The following is a 25,908-nucleotide window of genomic DNA, read 5'->3' as shown; positions in this document are numbered from 1 at the left end:
GAAGGTTTGAACTCAGTCATAACTCCAGAGCTCTTGTTCTTCAGTATCTGCTGCAGAGACAAGGTAGAATTTGAGCATGCAGGGATTAGAAAAGGGAGCGTTCCAAGGGGTATGAGTGGCTGAGGTGGGGAGATGACTTTGGAAATAGGCATACAGGGGCCCAGATGGAGGTGGGACAGAATGTTTCTAAGTGACATGGGTCCCCCAGCAATTGGCATGTCATACAGACTGGCAGACAGCCCTCCAAACCGGCTGCCTCTGGTTCAGCTGGCCCTCAGCATCTTATCTGAGCCTCTCATTAGGTGCCATGAGGAGACGGCAGGATCTTGCTCCAGGAAGGCCTAGCAGGGATGGTATACAGCAGGTTTTCCTCCAGCCCTCGTGTGTGGCCCACACCAGCCCCTTACTTTTCTGGGTCTGATCTGCTATCCCTGTAGGGGGAAGAGTTTTGCCATAGAGTCAGGTCTGAAGTCTGTTGAGCATAATGTGAAGAGTCAGGACTGGGACAGAGCACCTGAGTTTGAATTCTGGCTCTGCAACTTCCTGCCTTGGGCAAGTTATCCAACAGCCCCATGCCTCAGATTTTTCATCTGTACTGTGGGGATAGTGTTAGACTCTAATCCATGGGGTTGTAAGTATTGAAAGGACAGATCACGCTCCCTGGCAACTGCCCTCAGATTTATAGGATTGTGCTGGCCCCATAAAAGCGCTCTGAAGCTCCTGGCTGTCCCAGGAGCTCAGGGGAAGGAAGGGAGATCTGGGGCTCTGAGTTTCTTTGACCCCCACAGAGCTCCCACCAGGCTGGAGATGCCTGGGTTTGCACTGTCTGCTGAAGCTCCTTGCTCTGCAGACGTTGAGATCATCACCTGCAGCAGCTGCTCAGCCTTGGCCAAGCTCTTGCGACATTCCCGTGGGCTCTGGGGGTTCCTTGTGCCCAAGTTCTGTGTGGGCAGAGCTCCGGGCAGGCGGCACGTTTTGGCAGGTCTCTAATGGTGTCATTGGTGAAGAGTTTCCTGTGGCTATGCTTGTTAGGGTTGAAGAAACAGAGCTTTTATGGCCTTCTTTTGTTCCTCCCAGATGCTAATAAACTGTTTAAAACTTTGGTTAAATGCTGCTTCTCTAAGGAAAGAGGGATGTTTGGGGCTTCTGTTCCTGTGTTAGTTCTAGGTCACTGAGGTTTGGTCTGGGAGAGGGAGGTGTTTCCTGCGTTAGAGGGGTTGGGACAAACGTGACTGGTATTTCTCTGGGGTCTTCACCTTCCTGGGTAGAGACATGAGCAAAAAGGCCCTTGCATCCTCAACCCTGTGATAGATCTGCCCATCTGTGTCTGCCGTATGCAGGGAAGAGATCCTGGGCTGTGATTCTGCAGTTCCAGATTCTTTGCCTCTTGACTCACTGTATGACCTTGAGCGAGTCACTTCCCCTTGGTTTGTGAAATCATGGATTATGGTGAGGTGTTTACACGTGCCAGTTTCTGTTAGAGACCCGTAATTCTTCATCTTGGACACATTGCACCCAAGCTTCTGAGGAGATTTTAGAGTATACTGATCCCAGACCTTACCCTGGAGCACTTAAAATCAGAACTTCTGTGAGTGGAACCCAGACATTGGTGAATTGTAGAAGCTCCCGGATAACTCCAATGTGCCATGGGGTTAGATCAGGTATAAACTGCCATTCCTTGGGCCGAGTCTAGCTGCTGATTTTGTAAATAATGGCTTGTGTATGGTTTGCTTTCACTTTAGAGTGGCGGTCGAGTAGCTGTAGGGAGACTGAATGACACCTAGAAAACATTATCTGCATAAAGAGTTTGGCTGGCCTCTCCCTAGACTGTCCTTTCCTTGAGGGCAGACACTGACTGTTTGTCCTTCTGTCCTCAGGACAGGTCCACCAGGGGCATCACTGAATTCCGGGCCAGAGAAGGTTCGAGTATCTTATGCCTCTCCCACAGCACCCAGCCTTTCTAGTGCTGTTGGGGAAGAGGCCCTGTCTTGGCCTGGGCTGGGACCCTCCCCATGGCACCCTTAGGAAACTGAGCTCTTGCCCACCTACTTCATCTCACCTCCATCTGGTGGGAAGGGCCTTGTGGGAAGGCCTGGAGTCTTCCTGAGAAAGTGAAAGAACACCTTCAACACTGGCTCCCTGCCCAAGTCCTATGCTTTGGGGTACCATAAAAAGCTCAGGAAGAAAATGGTGTTTCCAATGCCGAGAGATCTCAGCCTAGGTTCTGCTCTGTGCCAAGTGCTCAACTAGTTTCTTCTTGGAGTTTCCCTGAGATAGGGAGCTCCCTCTCTCCCCAAATACCCTGTTCTGTGTTGAACATCACGGTCAAGTCAAGCATTCTTCCTGAAATTTCGTTGAAATATTTCTATAACCTCTGCTGGCTGGTGCTCATTCTGGCCTCTCTGACCCTGCAGAATATGTCTGCGTCCTGTCGTAGGGATTAACCACCCATTCTGTAACCCTAGTCTCCCCACACACACCTGAGTCGTCTCCGAAACATACTCCTTGGTCCCTTCAGTGATGCCCATGAGACATGGAGTCCTAGCTCTTTATTGTCCTGGTGACAGCTCTTAATTATGGACCAGGGCCAGAGCTGAATGTGGTTCTCCAGTGCCCTCCAGGTTGTGCAGTCGAGGGAGATGGGCACCTCCTGGGTGGTGGAAGTCTTCGAGACACGAGCACAGCCTGTGGTCAGGCTGGCTTTGGAGAAACTGTGCTAGACTACATGAGAGTAGCATGGCTTTAAAAAGGCCCGGGCAGCCAAGGCCCTGGCTCTTGCACACATGTGACCTTCTGGCCACTGCTCAACACCTTATGAGGCATCAGAGGACTCTCCAGAAGAACCTGGGCCTTCCTGGCTTGCTCCCCAGTGGGGAGGTGCAGGCTCAGCTCCCCTCCCTGGCAGACGGGAAATGTGGTCGGGAAAGAGCTTCCTGGGCCCTGGGTTTATGACATCTCTGGGCCAGGAACGAGGTTAATATTTTAATAGTGAAGGGTGAGCCCCATTATTACCCGAACTCATTCATCAATGGCAGAACCTGCTTTACCTGTTAAGTGTCCTCCGTGTGGGTTGTTCATGAATGGGAATCCAATTTTCTCTTTAAAACCCAAGCCACCTCTCCCCATCTTAAATCCGGGAGGCGGGGCTGGGGAGGGTGTCAGGGTTTCACAGCAGGTTCTTCCTGGGTGGAAGAGGCTGTGGCTGGCTTCAAGGGCCCTTCCTGCCTTACTCAATAAGCAGGCCCGCCTGAGCCAGTCTGTGAGCTGGGAGATTAGGGCCACTGCAACTCGGGTTGTTGACCTCTGATAGGACGACATGACAACGATGTGGGGAGAAGGCGTTTGTCCTCAGACCACTCAGGTGGACCCTCTCTGAACCCTTCTGAAATGGCTGGTCAACTGGGGTGTTGGTTGAGCACATTCTTCTGAGATATGCAGTGGCCCAAGTCACCTGTGTCATCCCTACGAAATAAATGGGCATGGTGGGGCACCTGTAGGAGGTGGGAGCTCATTCTTCTCTTAGGAGAGCACTGCTGCCAATCATTAGTCCCTTTTTGGTCATCACCACACGGAGCCTGGAGGCCAGTAGGGATTTCAGGCTGGCCACTGGACCTGGGCTGCCACCTCGCCCCCCTCCTCAGTCCTCACGATAGGTGTGGGCCTTAGTTTTCTGAAACCAGCTGGGTTTAACCTAACCAGATGAAAAATGAACCAACTTATATTCCCTTTTCTTGCCACAAAAACTGGATCTTCATGGTTGTCTTTGAAAACAACAAGAGCTAGAGTGTTTGCTGGGTGCTGTGTAAGGATCCCCTCTCTTCAAGGAGGCAGGGGCTCAGGTGGGGCCACGGTTACTTTCTGGCTCTGCCTCCCTCCTGTGTCCAGCAAAGGTTTGGGAAGAAGGCGAGGGGGTCCCAGGGCCCATTTGTGGAGTGCTGTGAAGCACTTCGAAACAATACGGGTTCATTCCTTCTCATTTAAGGACAAGGACTATGCCCCCTTGCAGGTTGTGGTGGGGAGAGGGAGGTGAGAGCTGGGAGCAGCAGCCAGGGAGCGCCTGTGGCAGGCAGAAGCCCTGCTTCCTGGGTGTGGCCGGGCAGGTTGCAGGTGTGTGGAGTCACAGGGCGGCTGAGGAAGAGGAAGAGCGACTTCCTGTGCCTGCTGACTGAAGGAGTGTCAGGGGAGGCCCTGGCCCAGGGTTGGCACATCTCAGCCAAACTGGCAGAGCTTCCTCTTCTTCCTGTCAGACCTCCTTTCAGAGATTTCTTCCTGCTGCTGGGAAGGAGCTGGGATTTAGCCTGCGCAAAGACCGTGGGTGGCACGGAAGGGCCAAGGGACGCACCTTGGGTTGGAACCTGCACTGCCTCGTGCTTTGGAGCCTTGGGGAGGTTACCTGGTGTCTCTGGGCTTTGGCTCTCTCTTCTGAAAACAAAGTGGTTAGGAAGGCAACAGAAGGTGACGTGTGTCAAAGCACACAGCTGAGACCCCCAGGCAGGCTCTCCCTCGGCCCTGCCTCCCCTGTAGGCTCATGCTCACGCCTCTCACCTGTTCTAACCCTTCAGAACACGTACGCCCGGGGAGGGCTGCCATCTGAAGTTCTCAGGTCCTGGACTAGAGGCTCCTCGTCCTGGTGCTCAACCCCGCTGAGTCACCTGGCCTCCAGGTCAGCAGAGTTGTGTGCAGAGGGGAATGGGTGGTAGGCTGGGGACGTCTGTGACAGCTGCCTTATCAGCAAGGGGCCAACCCTTCCCGAGCACTCGATTTACTCAGCAGCCGTGGATCAAAGTTTGCTCTTTTGAAATTGATAAGTCTGGGATTCAGTTCAAGATACCTTTGCCTCCCTTTTAGGATGGAATGCTTCCGGTGGCTGGTGATTTATGACCTTCCATTTGGAAGGGGATTTTACGGTGTGCATTAACAAATAGGGGCCATTCTGAGCCTGATTCATGAAGCTCCTGTCAAGCACTCTTTTCTCAAGACAGCCCCAGTGGTGCTTTAGAAAGTGCCACTGGAGGGGGAGGGGCAGGACAAGCCAGTGCCCTGAGGCAGTAACGTGCGTGTTCACCAGCCTACTGACATGTGAGGACTGGATTTTATAAATAATGTTGAAAAGACCGAAAGGCCCATTTGGTTCCCCGCAAAGCAGAGTGCTCTCCAGTGAAATTAGAAAATGAAAAGTTGGTGAGTTTTTTAATGGTGCTAAATTTATTCATTCTGAAGGACTGTCCCGTCGTCTCGATTGCCTTTTACCGTTGATTGTTATTGCTCTTTTCTTTGTCCTAGGGGAACAAGGACAGGAGGTAGTTGGGGTTTTTTAGTGTCAGTCTCATTCTCCTTACTTTTTTGTGATTATAGTGGTCCATGGAACCCACCGCACAGTTGGGGAAGCTGAGGGACTGACATCATGTGACGTAGCTAATGGGGCCCAGCTGGAGAGAGGAGAAGTTTATGAAGTTTGGGCCTCAAGCTCCCCATGGAAGCTACTGGATGTGGGGGTGGAGTGTCAGTGACATCATTTGTGATACCCACCTCCTGCAAAACAATAATGCAGGGTCCCTTATTCAAAAATCACTAGGAACTGGGATTGTAGTTCAGTAGTAGAATATGTGCTCAGTGTTCTCAGGTCTTTGGGTTTGATTTTCAGTACTACAAAAAAAATTTTATATATCTCTATCTATCTATCTATATGGTGACATAAGGGTATTAAACAAAGTACAGGGCCCTTTGCAACTGCGCAGGCCACATGATCATGAAGCCGACCCTGGGGACCATAAATGTCAAAGTTCCTGATGTACTGGCATTTAAAGGAAGAGCCTAGGGTGGGGGATGTGGCTCAGTGCTAGAGTGCCTGCCTCGCATGCAGGCCAGCGACCCAGGCTTGCATGTGTGCATAAATAAATAAATAGTCTTTATTACTTAACCCGAGAAATGAAGTGCCCTTACCAAGCCTTTGAGACTTAGATCCCTGGCTTAGAGCTTCTCCTCTGCTCTCCACAGCCCTCGCGGGGTAGAGAGAAAAGCCGGTGGGGGAATTGTAGAGCTGAGGCCTCTCACAGCCCTGGAGGAAGAGCGGGGCACTGTGCAGGTGGTGTTCATCTGGCCTTGTTTTGCTGTCTTGTCTGCTGTGGTGAGTGACTCTGTGTCTCTGGCGAGAAGTCCTACACATTCTCCAAGACCAGTGGATCTGGGGTCTCCTGTCCTAGGCCAGGCCTGTGTGGTGGGGTTTACCAGCAGATGCCTGCAACCAGGAGCAGCAGTTGGTGCGAAAGAAGTTGACCCAGGCCGATGATGGGCCCCTTGGGCACAGCAGTGGCCTGTGCCCTTGCTGCAGGGCCTCGTGGGAGTTTTGTGTACTGCAGCCCTTTTCCTTTCGCCCAGGGCTATAGTGGGACTCATGCATCTGACCTCACAGCACATGCAGAGAAAACAAATCTCTGTGCGTGATGTGCAGAAGCCCCAGAGAATGCAGGTGCCTGCCTCACGTACATGCACACACATGCTGTGCAGGTACGCACATCTTCACTAATTTTGTGCTTAACCATGTGTGCTAAGCTTTTTGTTGTTGTTGTTGTTGTTGTTACCAGGGATACTTGACCACTGAGCCACACCCCCAGCCCTATCTTGTATTTTATTTAGAGACAGGGTCTCACTGAGTAGCTTAGCACCTCACTTTTACTGAGGCTGGCTTTGAACTCCTGCCTCAGCCTCTTGAGCAACTGGGATTACAGATGTGTGCCACCATGCCCCGCACGTGCTAAGCTTTTGACAAATATTACGTCATTTAATTTTCCCATCAACCCATGAGGTTGGCTTTAGTATTATTATGAGAAGACTGGGGCCTAGAGAGGTCAAGTTGAGCCAGGAGGTGGGCAGGAAATCATGAAAATGCACTTGATGCCCCTTTTGGGCATAGACGTCTGGCTCTTCCAGAGAGAAATGACTCTGTAGGCCCTCCGTTGACTGCGTTGCTCATCATCGCACCCAGCATTTTACACGTGCCCCTTTATGCTAGACCAGGGTGGTGGGGATGGACAGCGCTAGCTGTCCTAAACGCACCTAAATGCTAGAAGCTTTGGGCCCATGGCTTTTCAAGGCAAAGGCTGCCACAATCTAGAATCACTCACATGTTTACAAAATGGATATCTGGGCAAATGCAGCAAGAGGTGCAGGGCCTTGGAGGGAGGCTGCTGGAGTCGAGGAGGTTCCCTGGACCTGGAAAGCTCAGGATCTGTGTCCACCAGTCTACCCCGCAGACCCTGGAGATTCTGACCTCAGAGGAGCAGCAGGCAGGTGTCGGGGCCGGGGGGCTGCCTTGTGGAGAATCAGGAGACCAAAGGGAAGAGCGAGTGCTGTATTTTACTGCATTTTCTTCCAGTCTTTTATCGGTATACATAAACAGACCTTTTTTCCTGTGGTGGTGTATTTTAGAAGACAGGACTCCTTTCGTAAGTACTGTTTTGAATCCTGATTTTGTCAGTTGCTGAAATGCCAAGGATTTCGTTGTAATCAATACACAGACCCCTTGCCTGTTGTGGGCTGCATAGTGTGTATCCCCAGGAACTCACCCATCTGGAACTGGTGTTAACTGGTCCGAGGCGCCCAGGCCTTGGTCAGTTTTCTTCCTTCTGTACTTTTGGTTGTAGCCGGAGCTGCATTTGCACAAAGGAGGGGATTCATTTTTAGGCGACGCCAGGAAAGGTATCACTGAAGGCAGCTTGCCTCTATATGTGGGGTTGAGAGCTAGCTTGGGTCTCCAGCATCTCTGGCTGTGGAGTGGCCAAATGGGAGACAGGTCTTTGGATATACCACTAGCCAGCCCTGAGGGGCTTTGATGGGTCCACCCATGGGCTCACCCTGACAGGACCTGTGCCACTGAGGCTTTTGCAGGTATTCAGGTGGACACACACGCCCACCCTTTGGTGCAGCAGCTCTGGGCCTGCTCTGAGCTGCAGGGCAGACTGTGTAGGCCTCAGCAGGGACTGAGAGGCCCATTAGGGTCCCAGTTTTTCCTCAACTAGGTGCTCTCTCCAGCACATGCCTGCTCGATCCCTGGGACAGTGACCTTGGCCCAGGAGAAAATGACTCATGGGCTTTTTGGGGAAGGCTACCTTCACTTGGGAGGGTGACTTCTACGGACAGCTGGCTCCTGATTCTGTGCAGACTCCATCACATTTGCGAAGCCACGATCTGCTCAAAATCCCAGAGACAGATGAGGAATGGAGGTTTTTTTGCCCATCTGACAAGGAGGAAACAAATCCAGGAGCATTGGGATGTAACTGGGGCAGGGGCTGAGCAAGTGGGGGCCTGGGGCTATCTGCCTGTCCTTGGCTGCTTCCACTGGGGCGAACCTGCCAGAAGGGCCCTCTTACTCCCCTCATTCTGTCTCCAGGAGCTCTTCCCGGTCCAGGCAGCAGATGCTGTCAGGCCTCACTGCGTGCCTCCTGCCTCACCAGTCTGGCGTTTTCCAGCTGGCTGGCATCTGCACCTCTGTGCCTGAGGACTTTTCCAGGGCCTGGGAATGGGGCCTGCTGGCCACTGTGCCTACACACAAATGACTGGCCTCCATCAGTGACTCCCAGGCATGGGTATCTGGCCTCCAGCTCCCTTGACCTGGGGAAGGTAATTCTGAGGAGTGGCCTGGGCATGATTTCCCATGAAATAAAGCTCCAGGCACCCACCTTGGTTGGTGGCTTAGCAGCCCAGCTTTCCTGACTGTCTTCCCTCCCTAGGCCCATGTCCATCCTCTCCTAAGTGTCTCCTCCCAGGTAAACCACTTGTACTAGAGTCCCCACTTTAGGGTCTGCGTCTGGGAACTCAGACGAGGGCAGCCTGTAGGGCATGAGAACGGCATCCTTCATGTGCTCCCCAGCGCCCTGGTGCGTGTGCCTGTGGAGCGTGCCAGGAGGAGAATGCTTTCCCATGCAAGTGGAGCACTCAGGCTGAGAGGAGGTGGGAGCCATGTCCAGAGCCCCACAGCTGGGGAAGCACTGAAGTCAGGGCCCAGAACCCAGTACCAGCCTGGAGTCCCCCACCCTGCCTTTGGCTTCTGCTCAGCACACCTTGCTGACCCTGCTGCTCACAATGTGCTGTGCAGCGGTAAAAGGGGAGCATGTCTGGAACCTGCCCTCCAGGGTGGGACTGAGAGCAGCAGGCTTTCACACAGCTGTGAGCCAGGGCAAGGTGGAGGAGCCTTCCCAGTGCACTTACTCCCTCTGCCTGGCACATGCGACTGAATGACTCCTGCCTTTAACCATGCCAGTTCTCCTGGGGAGGTGACCTGACCAATGCCCTCTTCCAGTCCCCCACTGCAGACTCTCCTTGGTATCCCCAGCCCAGAGCTTGGCATAAGCAGGCACACAGTGAGTAGGACTGAATGGTGAGGGGCACCATCGCAGATGGAGGGGACATTACAGAGCTCTATCTATGGTAACTTTCTGTAGAAAGTGCCAGGTTATATGAGAAACAGTGTCTGGGGCGCAGGGACAGTTTCTTAGCCTATGACTGCACATGAGAAAGTTCATCAAGCCTGATGTGGTGGTGCACATCCGTAATCCCAGCGACTCCAGGGGCCGAGGCAGGAGGATTGCAAGTTCGAGGCCAGTCTGGGCAATTTAGGGAGACCCTGTCTCAGAATTAAAAACAAAACAAACACACAAAATAAAACCCTTCCAGCCCTGGCTTCTAGAGAATATGGGAAGACAGCATTTCTTTGAAACATAAATCAACATTTATTGAGCATCCACCATTAAGCTGAGTGTAATTGGGAACCATCAAATATGGTGGTGGTGGTTGTGGCTGATGCTGCAATGTCCTCAATAAAAAGAAAGTGACTGTTGGGGAGGGCAGCTGCTGCCTGTGCCTAACGATGCCCTGGCCTGCCTGGTGGCTCCGAGTGGAAGATGTGCATGAATCATCCTAATGGGCCCATTCGGAGAGAAATGACCCTTCACTTAGCACTGTTCTGCTTACTGCCTGTGGGCTGCACCAGGCCCCCTTCCATCGCAGCTCCAGCCCAGAAAGCCCTGGAGGGAGGACCAGGCTCCACCGTGAGTCCACTTACTCCTGGGTCCTGACGGGGCCCAGATGCCTGGTGTCTGAAGGTCCCCCACACGGGAAGGGCCTTGGCTCCTGGGCGCTGCTGTTCTGCCGTCGCGCTGTGCATACCTTTCTGGTGAGCACGCTGGGAGTTATTCTTACCGCCGCGCGGGCCTTCTCTTACCGTGAGAAAGCCTCGCGGGCATTCCTCCTCTTTTCTTGGGAAGGGAGCAGTCCAGCCCTGCCTATCAGGAATGGAAAAATGCCTCAAATTAGGTTGTCCAAACCCTGTTTTGGAAGCAGGCAGGCTATAAATACATAGATCAACAAATGACTTAGGGTCTCTGGTGCTGTGGTTTTGGTGGGAGTCAGTTTTGTCATCCTGCTGATGGGGGTCTGCTTATGTCCCTCCCTCATTTACTAGGAAGCCTCTGGTAGCTCTCATTGTCCGGCGGGGGGCGGGGGGGCTGTTACTGGTGTCTGGATGACCTTGGCAAGATACGTTAGTCCTCGACCCATTGCTATTTTATGGTTGAGGAGGCCAAGGCACAGAGAGGACAAACCATGGGGCACCCACATCCCTGCTCCTGACTGCTACGTCCCCTGCCCTCGCAGCCTCGCTCTCAGGAGAAGGGAGACTTGTTCTTGCTCTTCTCCACCAGAGCTGGACCGAGTGTTTTCGAGGCAGTAGCCCCACACCCCTGGAGGTGCACTCGTGCCTCTTGAGCAGAAAGTTGGAGAGAAGGACCATCTAGGAGAGTGGGTATAAGATGATGGGGTGCAGAGGAGAACAAGGGAGGCACAGCTGGTAGACCCAGTCTGTCTGGCAGCCACGGCGTATCTGCAGCATTGGGTGGTGGTCTTTGCAAGAGGGGTTGGGGGAGTCTCCCGGTGGGGCAGTTGGGGTGGATATGCCCAGAAATTTTTAGGGATGACTTTAAGGGGAAAATCAGAAAGCTACCCAGATACTGCAGAAGCAGTATGGACCTGGGAGTAAAGAAATGTGGATTTGATTACCTGATTCTGGCATTGGTCTTGTTAAGTTTCATCCGTGCTTGGGGTCTCCTATCCCCAGTGAATTCATGATTTCCAGAGTGTGGATGTCTTCAGCGGCACATGTTGGGGTTCCATGTAAGGTTTACTTTGAACAAATCATATGCACGAGAGTTTGAGACATAAGAGATTTAGACCACTTTCAGGGGTCTTCTCAGTAGTGACCGTGGAGAGCTGGGTGAATTCGGACTCGGGACAGATGCGGTGAATTCTCTGTCCATAGGCCCAGGCTGAAAGCAGTTAAGGAATTCTAGGATTGAGCTCTTTCTAAGTTCAAAATAGAACCACCCACTGGTGGAGAGATGCCAACAAGCCTGTCCCCACCACTTGGCAGTGACCTTCTGGGGTAAATGGGGAGGGCCTGGCTCTGCTCTAGGGACCTAAACAGAGAGGGGGTGGGTGTGACCGTGTGTGTGAGAGAAGAACCAGGCAAGTGGGGCCCCCGAGAGGAACCGGCAGAGGCTGTGATTTGGAAGGTCTTTTTCCTGACAAGCTGGAGCCTGCAGGTGTCTAGGCAGGCGGCTGTAGCCGTGGGAGGGGCAAGACTGGAAAGAGCATCGGTGACCACTGGAAGCTCCCCTTGTGGCCTCTTGAGGTGGAGCAGGTACGTGGCAGGTCTTTAAAGGGCCATTTACAATGAACGCTGAAGGAAGGGCAAAGAAATGGGTGGTGGAGCCTGGAGGCGGAGCTCAGCGTAAGGAAGACCACAGTAATAGTGGGAGCAGCAGCTCCCCACCTTGGGGGCATGTGGCAGAGGAATTGGAGGAGATCCTCCTCAGGGAAAGGGGACCTTAGGACTTGGAGTGATGGCAGGGCCAGTCAGGCTAGTGATGGCAGGGAGCCCGTCCTAAGTCAGGGTGGAAGAGTGCTCTCCTGCCTCTGATTTCCAGGAGGTGCAGCCGAGTGTGTGAACGTAGCTAATTAATCTTCCCCAAATTAATTTCCTTACCATGTCAGAAATGATTTATTGGCGTGCCCGTAAAGGGAGTTGATCTATGCTGGGCAAAGCCCATAACACAGGGAGAGGGAGCAGGGGTATTTGCATGCGTGTCCGTGTGGTGTGTCCTGGCCCGGTTCTGTGGGCCCCTCCAAGTCTCGGGTACTGGGCACAGGTGGGGAGTGCAGTGCTGTCTCCCAGTGCACAGAGTTGGCCTTGAGGGTTCCAGGAGGCTCATTGCCAATGGGCCAGGTGCCCCAACTAGGAGGTGCATCCTTCTCAAAGCATAAAAATGGGGAGAAAAGATGGTTCACAAACATGCTTTTTAGGGAGCTAAGGACTGTGACCGCTGATGTCATGTTAATTGCAGCCATTTCCTCTGGAGTCACGGGGCTTTGGTGAGGCTTTTCCTCCTATCTTTGTCTCATCTTTCCCAGTGGCCTTCCAGCTTCTTATGGTTCTTAAGGTGCTGGTATACCTCACAGCACTGGGTGGGTCCTAGGTGTCTTCTGAATGCCCAGGAGACAGCACGTGCCCTATAATAAGCACACAGCCTTTCATAAGCTGCAGACACCCGCCCCCAATCATTTTATTTGGTACTCACAACATTCACATGAAGCTAAGAGGCAAACCATTCCACCTCAACCCAGAGAGAGAAAGCAGGTAGCCCAGACCAGGTATAGCAGAGCTGGTTCCAGAGCTGCTTGTCTAGACTGTCCCTGCTCGGCCATGTCCTATGTGCCGAGTCACCCCTTTCCTCTGCATCTGTGCAGCCCCAGCCCTGCCCTTCTCAGCCACGGTGGGAGTTTCTGCAGATAGCCATCTACTAGACAGTTCTCGAAGCTGGACAACTCAGAGCCTCGGGCAGCTCAGACCTGCGTGTCCAAGTCCAGTCAATTTCACAGAGTGGCACTGGGAGCATCGTCAAGTGGCATCCCATTAGCTGACCTTCCACCCATGCGGAAGCACCAGAGCCTCTGCTCAGACATCTGAAGTGATGGGAGCTCTCTTTCCCAGGCAGCATGTCCCTTTATTGGCTGTCATATGTCCTTCCTGAGTCACCAAGCTTGCCTCTGTTTCGCTTCTGGGTCTGCACAGAACATCTGTCCACTGCCTCTTCCCTGAGCAGCCTCCTGGCTATTGGAAGTCCTCTCCAACCTCCAGATCCCTGTTCCTTTAATGCCATCTTTTTGTTGGCATGGCAACGGAGCCTGCATCCTCAGGACATCAGGCCTGCTAGGTCCTGTGTCACAGCAGGTCCCAAAGGAAGACCAGGAAGGACTCAAGGCCTGTACAGCCCTCCAGTAGGGACAGAGCATTGAGCTGTCTGGCTGCAGCTCTCACATTATGCCTCACATGTTACTCACTCACCTTCAAGGACCCTTAGAGTGAGTGAGAGGCTTATGGGCCTCTCAAGACAAAGAGTCTGGGGCCCACCCCTCCCTGTGTCCTGCACCTCACAGCTGAATGGCAGGCCTGTATCCCAGCACTCCATGTTCTTGGCCAGGTGAATAGAGCATGTTGAATGACAATGGAGTCAGCACCTGCTGCCACACTAAAGCAAAGGGTGTGTCTTGTCTTCACTTAGTAAAAGTGTCTGTAATGCAAGGGGGCTTGGTTTTAAATTAACCTGGGTTTATGACCTTCCTGTAATGAGCCCAGTGCATCCTGGGTGTGTATAAATGTGGTGGAGGAACCACAGTTCCATCAGATTCCCGAAGAGACCCATGACCTCAAAACTGTTAAGGAAAGTAATGCACAGCCTTCGTGGTGAATCAGTGAGAAAATGGCCTGACCGAGATCACTGAAGACGCCCTCCGTGTGTCTCATGCAATTTGCTTAAGAGTAGAGCAGAAAGAAGTCATGGGCCTGTCAAGGATCTGGGGCCTCATAGGGTGTCACCCCTCTACTTCCTAGGGAGTAGAGAGCAGAGCAGAGACAACCCTGCCCCCCCAACACACACACACACACACAAGCCAGGAACTGAGCTGGGACAGCAAAGCTGCCAATTTCTTCAAACTGCAGGACATCACAAGGTGACTGGGTGGTTCATGGGAGATGCCTAGGGGTGGTGAGGACTGTGGGGTTCACTCCTGGAAGATGGCAGATGCTCTCACCGGCCCCTCCTTACTAGTAGGTTCGAGCTGTTTCAGCAGGGACCCCCCTGTGCATTTTTGTAGTGAGTCCCCTTGACAATGCCACAGACCCTCTGGGAGCTGGGTGGTCTTCCTGGAAGGGTTTGCTGAGAGCCAGGTGGATGTGACCTGAATACATTTGTGCTTTTGAACAGCAAGCCTCACGGTCCTCAGGACTGGGATCCAGGAAGCCAGGCCAGGGCCTCACCTGCAGAGCCCTCTCCCCCTGTGCAGATGAGTCTCTCAATCAGGAGCCAGCCCTCCTGATTGCACAGAGATGCCCTTCCATCGGCCGTCAGGTAGACTCTGGAGAAGGACGAAGGCATGTTGGGTCAGCTCTCACTCTGGCTGACCCCCAGGGAAGAAAGCTGGGAGCCGCAGTTAACGTGAACTTCTTGCTTGACTTTAATGAACAGGGCTGAGAAATAGTTGGGAAAAGTGAAATTCCGGAATAATGGCTGGAGACCTGCCTTCAGGCTGGGGGGTGGGGCGGCAGTGGCACTGGCTTATTGTTTCCCAAACTTTCCTGATAAGAATCACCTGGGTTGCTTGTTAAATACACAGATTATGGGGGCAAGGAGTCTGTTTTCTTAACAAGCGTTCCAGACCATTCCTGTCTTCAGACAGGTTTGGGAAACTGTCTGCTGTACCAAAAATAGCTTGAGGAAGAGGAGTGCTTTACAACAAGTTTAGTTTTGCATCTAACGAGTGAATGGGCTCTTGTTTGCCATTGTCTTGGCAGTAGAGTACAGATAAGTCTTTGACCCCCATCCCAGTCCCTCTTCCTACTAAAGGAAGGGGTTGTTTAGGGGCATGCCTCTCCCCAGATCTTTCTTTCAAGTTAGTAGTACAAGTTTCTGTTTCACTTTTCATAAACAGGTATCATGTATTTATCATCCCACAGTTGCTGCCTTTCCATTCAAAGCAACATCATGAAGAACTATGTTGGCTCATTTTGAGCAAATGCCTTTTTAAAATTTGCTACATAATATTCCGTAGTATGGAACTAGCACAGTTGCTTTAGCAGTTCCCCCACTGATGGGTATGGTGATGGGTGTAGTGATTGCTAGTTTCTCATTTTCACTTGCTTCAGTGAGCATCTTTGCCCATATCCCCTTGTGTACATTTGGGACTACAAATTGAGAAGTGAAAGCACTAGGTCAAACTGCGTGCATTTGGGATTTCAGTGGGTTCTGCTAAAAATCATCCTAGAGGGACTCTACCCACGTACATGTCGGTGGAGCATGTGGAGAGGCCCCAGTTCTCCGTACAGGTGGCGACTCTCTCATAAAGCAACTTGAACTCCTCTGTGGAAGTGTTGCCAAGTGGCCACACCCACCTTCCTCTAGCACTTCCCTTTGCGGGTGAACAGGAAGACACATTTCCTATCACAGAGCTAATCCTAATCCCTAAGATAAAAACACCAGGGTTCAGACTGCTGGAAGGGACGGAGTTTCACCCAGCAGCATGTGCAGAACAGACAGGAGGCACACAGAGCCAACTCCCAGCCTGCAAGGAGCCCAGAGAGCCTTTCTGAGAGGCGATGGGTGTGGTGGCCTCTGCTCCCGAGTGAGGAGGTGTGTGAGCTAGCCCTGAGGCCCTGGACTGCAGAGGCCTTTTGTAAACAAGGCAAGGCTGGAGCAGACTTCTGGGAGACTGCAAACACAAAACTTCACTGCTTGTGAGTCTGCAGAGTCCTTTTAGGGGCTCTGGGCTGACCCGGGCTCTGCAGTTTTCTTTGAAAGCAGGATAAGGTGCTTGCCTGAGGTTTAACACCCATCCTGGGAGGCTGAGAGGGCCCAGGAAGAGGTATGTCCCTGGTCCTTGTCCTGCTGCTGCTGCTGCTGCTCAGCTCCTCCATTGCAGGCAGGAGGGTGGCCTGGGTTACCACTTCAGGTCTGCTCCTGAGCCATGTAACTGCAAGCAGCCACAGAAGGGAACCGAGACCAAAATCCAAGACAAGTTTCTTGGATTTTGCAGAGAAGTCCCGGCTGGCTCTCTTTGGTTGAAATTGTTCAACCAAGATTTATGGGACTTGTCCGCTGACTGAGGCATTTTAAAGCAAAGTAAAAGCAACCCCAGCAGGAATCCAGGCCCACATCTGAGGAAATTAATTCATTCCCATTCCTACACACAGAAGAGCAGTAGCCTTTGGGGAAACTCCTGCCTGGCCCTCTGACTTACAGTGAATCCAAGCTTCCTGGACAGTGATCACACCACCTGGTCCTGTGGTCCATGGCCCTGCACGTGTTGCTCTAGCTGACTGCCTGCTCAGCTCTCCCAGCATCTGGTTAAATTTTTACTCCCAACTAGGACACGATTTTGCTTAAGGTTGGACAGTTCGGTGTGGTGTTTGCCAAGTTTCAGGTTGCTCAGACCTTGATTCCCCGCCCTCTGCCAGCCTCACTTTGAAGTTGAAAAGCAGATTGATTAAATATACATTTTAGGAACCTTCCGATTTGCTTCTTAAACTAACAGAATTCTAAACTTTTTTTTTTTTTTTAACGGGGGATTTTCAACTGTCAGCAGGTATAACTGGATCCATATGTCAGCAGAGACCAGGGGCTTTTCCTGTGTTTAGGATTTGTAAATTCTTACTGAAACGGAAGTAAGCAGGGCAGGCAGCTGGGGGCCGGGTGACAGCCTGAGCTCAAATCTCATTTTAATTAGAAAATATAGATAGCGGCTGCTGACTCATGGCCCCCCCCAGAGTTCCCATCCCAGGGTGAACAAAGATTTGGTTTACATCCTACAAGCCTCCTGTTTGCAAATCACAGAGCATTTCCAGCACTTCCGAGAAGGGGCTGCTTACTGATTTCCACATTACTATGGAGACCGCAACTCCTCCCCCCATGTTCCCCAGTGAATCCCCCACATGATTTTGTTTGGGGGAAATACATCTTCCCTTCCCCATTACAGACTAGACGGAGGATAGTCACGTTGAAAAGAGACAGTGAGGACGTCTGGGGTGAGAGAAATGAGATTAGATGTCATCCATGGCAGCGACATTATTTTCTCCATTTGGACATCTGGTCCCTTGAACTTAAAACCCTGCCCCTGATGGGCATCTGAACTGTCCTGTTTGACTGTGCTTCATGTGTATAATTTTCTCCCTAATGTGTTCTGCAAATGGTAGAGTAGAAATATCAAATGAAAGACATCCACAAGGCTGAGCTCTTCCCAGCCCCCCTCTTTCCCTGGCCCGGTGTCACTTGAGCTCATTGAGGCTCCAGAAAGGCTGCTATTACGACGTCAGCATCTGGAAGCGCCTGCTGGGACCCAGGGCCTAGCCCTCTGCCCCGCCCATTTCCATGGATGCTCCAGTGCTGGGCACCCCAAGCCTTGCTGGTGAGGCTTGTTCCTGTTTGGGGAGCAGAGACTACCGCCACATGCTGGGAACAGAGCTGCAGCCTGCCATCTCCCCCCCCACCCCACCCCACCCATCACACTCAGGGCAGCTGGCGGTCACTCGTGCCCCCTGCCAGGGCTGCTGGCACAAGCTGCCATTCACCAGGCATACAATGGGGGATTTTCCTTCCCCTTGAGTTTACAGGCCCCTCAAATGCCTTACATTCCAGGAGCTTGGAAAGACGGTGGCTCCTGTGGTTTCTAATTAAGCTCACAATTTAAATAACAAATCATGTAACCCCAAGGGGGGTGGGAAATGCTAACCTACCCCCTCCTAAGACAGGCAGCCAGGTGGCCCTGCTGGGAAACTGAGGCCTTGCCCATCTACAGCCTAGAGGAAATCCCTGTGAGAGCTGATGAAGCTAGGGTGTGTGGTAGGGGGTTCTGGTTCTTACCTCTCATCAGGGTTAGAAAGTCAAAAGTGGGAGGGAAGCAGCCCTGGTGCCTCCACCCTAGAATTACCACCCTTCTGGGGCGTGGGGGATTGTGGAACTTGATCTCTGAAGTGTTAGAATCCAGGTATGCACATTCTCCTGGGAGTCTCCGCCTCCCCTCAGACCTGCCCAGGTGATTCATTCTTCCTCTGTCAGCAGTGAAACTTTTCTCTGGGGAGAGGCGGGGCTGGGCCAGAGCTGAGGAGTGAGAATCCAGGAGCCAGGAGTGGGGATCCGGTGGAGTCCAGGATCTCCAGCGCTCCAGGTGTTGGAGAAGGGTCTTTATGTCTGTTACCTCCAGGGGCCAGCCCCTGCCCCTCCCCCTGCCAGAAGTTGCTTCTGTTTTCATATGCCCTCTTTGGGGCCACAGTCATCTTTATAGTGGGTTGATCTCACCAAATTGTTGTCTGATGACCCAAGGCGTGGTGTGTTCCAGACCTGGGAAAAACGGAGCTCTGAATGCAGTTTTCTCTAGACCAGCTTGTCTGTGCCTCCGCCAGCACCAGGGGCATGCCAGCGTTTCTAGCCTTCTGTGATTTTGTTTCCATCTTTACCATCATTTCCATTTCATTAAACTGAGTAACTCATGTTCCCCAGGCACTTGGCGCCTGTTGACACCTCTGCCAAGTGCTCTTCTGGTCTCACCTCACTGTGCCTGGAACTGACCAGGCTGTGGACAGGGCCCTGGGGCTTTCCCTGTGCCCGAGCACTGCCAGTGTGGGTCCCACTTGTTCCCCAAAGGACTTGGAGCTCACGAGGCTGGGCATTGATGCTGGCTCCCACCTCCCCTTCCCCTCCTTGCTTATCTGTTGAAGCAAAGCCTGGTCATAACAGAAGTGAAACAAAAAAGTCAACAGTGGCCTCACACCCTTCCCTCTTCTCTGCAGGTGACCATAGCTGATGACTACTCTGATCCCTTTGATGCCAAGAATGATCTCAAGAGCAAAGCAGGAAAGGGGGAGAGCGCTGGCTACATGGAGCCCTACGAGGCCCAGAGGATCATGACAGGTAAGCAGAGTGACTGGCACAGTGTCTTTTTCTGTGACTATAAGAGAATACATGAGGCTGGGAAATTTATGAATAAAAGAGATTTATTATTGTCTGGATTCCAGAAGCTGGGATATTAAAAATTGGTTGGCCATATCTGGCCAAAACCTCATGCTATATCAAAACATGGCAGAAAAAAGCAAAAGGACAAACAGGCATGTGAGAAAGAGACAAAACACAATGGGTGACCTTGTTTTATAACAGCTTGCTCTCCTGGTAGCTAATCCAGTCCCATGGAGCAAGAACTTATACCTAAGAAAAGGCTTTGGTTTATTCAGAAGGCCTCCACCCCCATGACCCTAGCACCTCCTGCTAAGCCCCGCCTCCCAACTGTGGTCCCTTCTACCAAGGCCCGCCTCCCAGCACTGGCCCCTTGAGCAGTTAATGAACTCAACGGGAGTTTTAGTGGGGACAAACTACATTTAAGCCCTGGGACACAGGGACTTGTCAGGGAGGTGGGGAAGGCTCAGGGGTCGGCTTGTGCCTTCAAGGTACTGGCTTATGTTTCACCAGGAAAAACTGGTGGGGCACAGATAGAAATGTATCATGTGCAGTTGAAGAAAGGTAGGGACTGAGAAGTACATGGGGAGAAAAAGTGAGGAAAATGTATCCGAAATTTATGACTGAGGAAAGATTCTTAGAGACATAAGACTTTTCTTGGAGCTTCCCAGCAGCCAGGGCAAAAGGGGAAGCAGGATGAGTCACCTTGTTTTCATTGCCTGGAAGGGGCCAGACCCAGTCATTTGCAGGGACAGAATTCTCTTTGGCCATGTACCGAGATGTCTTCGTCTTGGGGCTGACAGTCGCACAAAGCTCCTGGTCTTCGTGGCACCTTTATAGGAACCATGGAGACTTTCCCCTTCGTGGCTTTTGCCTATGGGGCCTTGATGACAAAACCTTGCCAAAAAATTGTGTGGGATCCAGAAAATGTGTCTAGGAGGACAGCATCCTCCAGGCCGTTTCCCCAGGATGCTTGGAGTGTCTATAAGGAGCGGGCAGTTATCCGCCCTCTTGGGGTGGTGGGAAGTGTGGACGGAAGGTGCACGCTGAGAAGAGGAGAAGCCCCCGCGTGGTTCCTCCTGGCTTGGGAGGACCATCCAGAAAAGCAGCTGTGTTGGAGCCCCCAGGTCCCACACGTGGCAGAAACAAGAGCAGGACAGCGACCGGGAGCAGGTTTGGAGCTCCCTGGGATTTGGGGGCCTGTTGAATTGGTGCCCTGGATGCCTGGGGATTCGGATGTGAATGCCTTATTATTTGTGTCTTTGAGGCTCATGTCCGTGAGCACTGCCACCTGATTTCACTTGAATTTGGAGAAGAAAGGGAAGGAAGTGACATTTAGTGAGCACTTAGCGTGTGCCAGGCTCATGCTGGACATTCCTCCTAGGGCTGTAGAGCACATGATGGTGGGAGGATCCGGGTGTGAGTCCAGCCTCTGCCTCCAGGACTCTGCTTCATGTTCTCATTCACAGAAGGCCATTGTGTGGCCTCCAGAGTGCTTAGCCACTTCTGGAAGGGCAAGGCAGAGAGGGGTTGTCCAGCTGGACTTAGGCCAGGCTCTGGGGCTCACTGCCATCTTCTCTGCCCCTGCGAGCAGCAGGGGCAGAGAGCTGAATGTGTGGGGCCAAGGTTCCAAGCAAAGGCCCAGCCTTCAGAGAAGCGGGTCAGCTGGTGGAGGCCCCACCACAGATGGAAGCCCAGGCCCTGCAGCGAGCCCAAGGCCGCTTCCTGGCCTTGCGGCTCTGTCAGACCTGCTTAAAGGAGTGTGGTAACAAGAGCCACGGGGACCCTGTGGCCCATGCACAGTGTCAGCCAATCATCCAGCAGCCTCACTTTACAGATGAGGAAACTGAGATCAGACAGGGAGAGACTTGCCCAAGGAAGTATAGCAATTTGGTGGCAGAATGCCAGCTGCAGCCCAAGCTTTGCAGGGAAGATTGGGGTGGGGTCCTGAAGGAAGGTGGCATTTGCTTTGGATACTGGGGTATCTCAGGTACACAGAAATGGCAGGAAGGAGCCAGGCTGGGGCCCCTGCCAGGTACCAGGCTTCATTCTGGGCACTTGGGTGTACATGCTCACTGAATCTCACAGTGTCCCTTTAGAGGCCATGTCCAGGTTTATAGGTGAGGGGAACCGGGGTTAAACCCTTCCCTAGGTCCCCCAGGTAGATACAGGACTGAGTACCTTAGGAGAAGAGGGTAGATGGAGACCAGGTGTGCTGCAGTGGAGCCAGGTCCCTGCCAGCAGTTGATCCCCAGGTGGGTTCTCTGCACAGCTCGGTACTAGAGTCCTAAGGGATTCGGACGTTCTTCGGGGGTACATTGTGGACAGGTCGGAGGCAGGGCAGTTGGTTGGCCTAGCTTCCTGTTGGCCCTCCTGTACCCGTCTCCAGATGTGCCCCAGGACACTGCTGTCTGTTAGCTTGGAGGCTGGGTCCCAGTTTACCAGCATTTTTTTTTACTTTAAAGAATGTCAGTGACTGGAAGGAAGGAATGTTTTCTGATCGTGATGATCTTGTCACAGCTCCCTGTGATCCAGAGCTCTTTGTGTGTATCGTCACTGTGGTGATGGGGGGCAGGCCGAGCCTCAGCCTGTGAATGCCCCTTCTAGAAGGGGAGCGGCCTGCTGAGTGGACCCACAGTTGGTTCAGGGGAGAAGGTGGAGGAGAGGTTGGTGCTGGGGTTGGCAGTGGAGTAGGGTGGCCCAGGGGGCGGGTACTTTCATGTGTATGTATGCGTGTGGCTCCTAGTGACAGAGCAGAGTCTCCTGTCCTTCTCTCTGCCTGGATGGCAAGCCCAGGAAGGAAGCCAGTCTGGAATCAAGCAGATCTGGGATGGCCATTTGCCACTCAGATGACCCACAGGACTCAGTTTCCCTACATAGCAGTAGCCTTACATTGTGCAGTCAGTAGGACATCTGGCCACCTTGGGCCGCTAATGGCTGTGTGATTTTAGGTTGGGTGCGTTGGGTGCCTCTACTTTTCCTCAAATCTGCATGATGGGTTGATGGCGATACCAAACACAATGGAGGCAGCTGCCAAGTTCTCTGGTGCTTGTTTATAGCAAGGAGGCCAAGACAACCCGGCTAGTTAGCTGTGGGCTGACTTCCTGTTTTAACCACCAGGCAGCATCTTCTCTCCAGGCCTGCCCACCACTGCCAACTGGGGCTCTAATTAACTGATAAGTTTCTGTCCCCTGTGTGCCTCGGCTGTGTGCAGCAGGAAGTGGGGAGCTTTTGTGAACAGAGAACTGGGCCCACCCAGGGGCTGTGGCTGAGATGCAGGGCATGGGAAGGTGTGCCCCAGGGGCTCCTTTGACCCCGTGTCTCCTCCACTTCCCCTCTCCACAGACTCCACTTTGTGTCACCTGCAGGAACTATGTCTTGCTCTAAGCTGGGTGCTCAGCCCCAGAGCCGAGATGCCATGAACGCCTGGGCCTCACCTTCCACCATGTCTCTCTCACGCTTCCCTGTGTGCCAGGTGCTTCTGCGAGGATTAGCTCACTTCATGCTCACAGCAGCCTGTGCAGCACTGGTGTCCCCTTGACAGAGTGGAAGGCCGGGTCTCGCGGGAGGGGAAGCACACAGCACCCTCCAGACCTCGCTCCCAGCCAAGGCGCGTGGACTTCCATCCCCCAGGGTCTGAGGAAGTCTCTGGGCAGTCCACAGTTGCAGAGGCCCCTTCTTGGGTGTAGGTGTGACTAATCTTTCCCTCGGCATCCTTTATAAAATTGTTCAAAGTGTCATCTCACAAGATGAATCACTTCAGCATTAATTGAAAGCATTTTCACATAATTTTTAATATGTAAGCAATTACACGTTGAAAAGTCCTTAGCATGTTTTCATTATTAAACCAACTTTATAGCATAATGAGAGGAAATTAAAAGAAAGTCATCTGCACAGAGACCTGCTGCCCTGACCTGGCCATCATTTTTGCTTACAACCTGCCTTCTTTCTGCATTTGAACTCGGCATGCTGGTAGGCACTCTCTGGCGAAGCTGGCTCCCAACTCTGAGGACCAGAAACCCTTTTGTGTCTTCTTGTCCTCTGATGTGACACCTTCTAGGGCAGTGCTCTTTTTAAGAGAATCATGGGTGCTCTGATGGTGGCCTCTCTTTTAGGAGAAAGGAAGGAGGAAACGTGGATTCTAGCCTTGGCTCTGCCTCTGGCCTGCTGTGTGAGCCTAGGCAGCCGACTGTCCCTCTCTGGGAGTCAATTCCTTCATCTGTAAAATCATATTCTGACTTTCACGCTGGGTGTCGTGAGGAACCAAAGAAGTAATGGATCTGAGATGACTCTGTAAACCCTTAGGTTACCTGCTTCTGTAATCACACGGGGCTTCTAACAGTTCGGCAACGGCTTCTGACAGATTGCTCCCATCAGTCCTGTGACTCTGGCCCCACCCCACCCGCTCCTAATGGCACCACTCCCGCCTTGCCAGGTGGTGAGGAAGAGCTGGCCCTGGGCCCTCCCAGGAGCATGCATGCTGACAGGCACACTCCTTTTTGACAGCCAGCTCTGCAGGCCCTGCCTACCACTTCTGTTCTCTAATTCTGGGCTGGGGTCCTCTGAAGACCCGCAAGTGCTTCTCAGAGAAGGGAGTCCATGGGTTGAGGCCAAGTTGTCCATTTCCTGTGTTCACTTCATCTCTGCCCTATTCCAGGCCAGGTCTCCTGGTGGCTGGAAGGTCAGGGCCCCCAGGCCGGGCCTGCAGTGCCGGACTCTGCACCTCTGCTCCCCTCTCCTCACCTGGCCTGCCCCATGCAGCTTGGCTCCCAAGGTATCCTCATGCCCCAGCCCTTTCGTGTCCTCTGTCCCTGCCGCCTCTCACCCTCCACCTGCTCCACGTTCCTCCCTGGCCTGCCCACCCCCACATCGCCTCAGGCTTCAGCCTGTCCTGGTGGTCACAGCTCTCCTCTGACTGAGGATGACAGGACGGAGCTGTCCTTGAGGAGTAGTCCAGTGTCCTCTCTCTGCTTGAGGCCCAGAGAGGGGCATGTGCTAGCCAAGGCCGCACAGCAGCAAGCTACAGAGCAGGTCTTCCGACTTCTAACCTGGGACTCCTGGGCTTGGCTCTGGAATGTTTTGAAACCTGTCCTCACGTTCTCTAGCCTGCCAGACAGAAGGCTTGGCCGAGGACAGTGCAGCAATCCCTGGCTGATCTGTGATTTACCAGAATGACCTACCTACTGAACAGGAAGGAGATAACCAAGTGTAAATAGATTTTGTGTTTGTCACCGATGACGCACCTGCTGTTGAGGAACAGTGGGACTCCCTCGCCCAGCCCCGGGGTGCTCGCCTGCTGCCTGCCGTGTGCTGGCACTGATTTGTGCTTCTCAGTTTCTCAGTGAACAGAGTCCTGTTCTCATGGAGCTCATAGTTGGTGCAGGACCAAGCAAGCAGGGCCAGTGTCACCCGATTGTGATCCCCACTAATTCATTTCTCAGACCCTATGGCTTCAGGAGGCCTAGAAGTTAGGTTTTCTGACAGCAGAGTGAGACTTGTCCCAGGGCATGGCCACCTTCACAATTAGACTGATCTCAGAGCCGTCTTCTGGGGATGGGGGGCTGGCTTTGGCCCAGTGATGGGCAGCTGTGTTCCTCTGTTCTCAGCTTTAGTGGAGGAACGCAGACCCCAAGTCTTGTCATGAATTGTCCCCTGTGCTGCTGGCACCCTGCCTCATAGGTGTGGAGGGCTCAGGGTGCAGATTGGAACCCTGCTGAGCACTGGGCAGGCAGTACAGGGCCCAGGCCCTCAGGAATGCAGCCCTTGGCCCCTCTTTCTGGCAGCTGTGAGAGAAATGGGCGTTGTGCCCAAGGTAGAGGAACAGTACTGTGGGACAGAGGGGCTCACTCCCTCTGTCCCAGCCCGGGCTGCAGCTCAGAAGCCCAAAGACAGTGAAGACTCTGAAGCTGCAGAGCAGCAGCACATGCCCCAGGGCCTCCGGACTGCAGCAAAGCTCCTGCCATCCCACACCCACCGGGCAACTCCCAGTTATCCAGCAGTGGGGAGGAGCCCGCAGGGTGTGACAGGAAGTTGTTTAGGAGCCTGGGTGTGTAGGATGGATCGGAGCAGGGAGAGGCAGGGGCACCGGTTCCTTGGTTCTGTGGCTGTGCCAGTTATCTAGGCCAGAGGGTTAAGGGGGGCAGGGCTTTGGGGGTGCTGAGGTCCAGTCGGGGTGGGTGGGATGGGGAGAGGTCCCCAGCCATCAGAGTGCAGGGCATAGCGGGAGGGAGGAGCTGGGGCTGCACTCAGCAAGTAAGTGGGAGGTGGGAATGGCAGCTCTCTGTTGGAAACTGTCCCTGAGACAGGAGGGGGGCCTTGCGGGGGGCCAGTGAGTTCACATTGACACCTTTGGGGCTGGAGAGATTGGAATGCGTTGGAGAAGGTGTTGGAGTCTAGTCAGGGCCATCCCAATGTGCCCTAGGGGCCTGGGGTCACCTGAGGGGATTGCACTCCTGGATTGAGGAGAGGAGCTGGTGACAGGGTGACCAAGAAGGCCGCCAGCCCAGCCACAGCGCCCGCTCTGCCGAAGCCTGGCAAAGGAGGCTCAGAGCTGGTACACACCCTGTTATTTGAATAATTAATGAGTTCCCTCTCTAAATAGGGCCCAGGTTGGCTTTCTGGAAGCTTGTCGAGTTGACAGAGGTGCCTTTTACAGGTTATGCCAGGAGTCTCCTCCCTGAGGCTCTGGAAGGAAGCGACTGCAATGATTTCCGTTTTGCAAATGTAAAAGCCGAGTCATGGTGGTGCATAGGAGCTCTGCCTGCTTCTGCACCCCGTTCTCCCTGAGGGGTCTCTGCCTGCTGGTGCCAGGGAGGGATGCCGAGTAACAAGTTGGCTTTTGGGGTGGCAGGTCTTTGCT

At 53.1% G+C, this 25,908-nt stretch overlaps 1 protein-coding gene across 1 annotated transcript in view; it reads left to right on the top strand.

The window, feature by feature from the left end:
* The window catches only part of SHB (SH2 domain containing adaptor protein B), a 127,824-nt gene that overhangs the window by 28,951 nt on the left and 72,965 nt on the right, over positions 1-25,908 (top strand). Inside the window, exon 2 of the mRNA XM_079113554.1 lies at positions 18,890-19,010. Coding sequence (XP_078969680.1) covers positions 18,890-19,010 — 121 coding nt within the window. The remainder of the gene's footprint in view (positions 1-18,889; positions 19,011-25,908) is intronic.

Source organism: Sciurus vulgaris (genome assembly GCF_902686455.1).
Source record: "Sciurus vulgaris genome assembly, chromosome: 15".
NCBI classification, from domain to species: Eukaryota; Metazoa; Chordata; class Mammalia; order Rodentia; family Sciuridae; genus Sciurus; species Sciurus vulgaris.
Note: the sequence above shows the minus strand (reverse complement) of the source record. Positions and strands in the feature narration are given on the sequence as shown.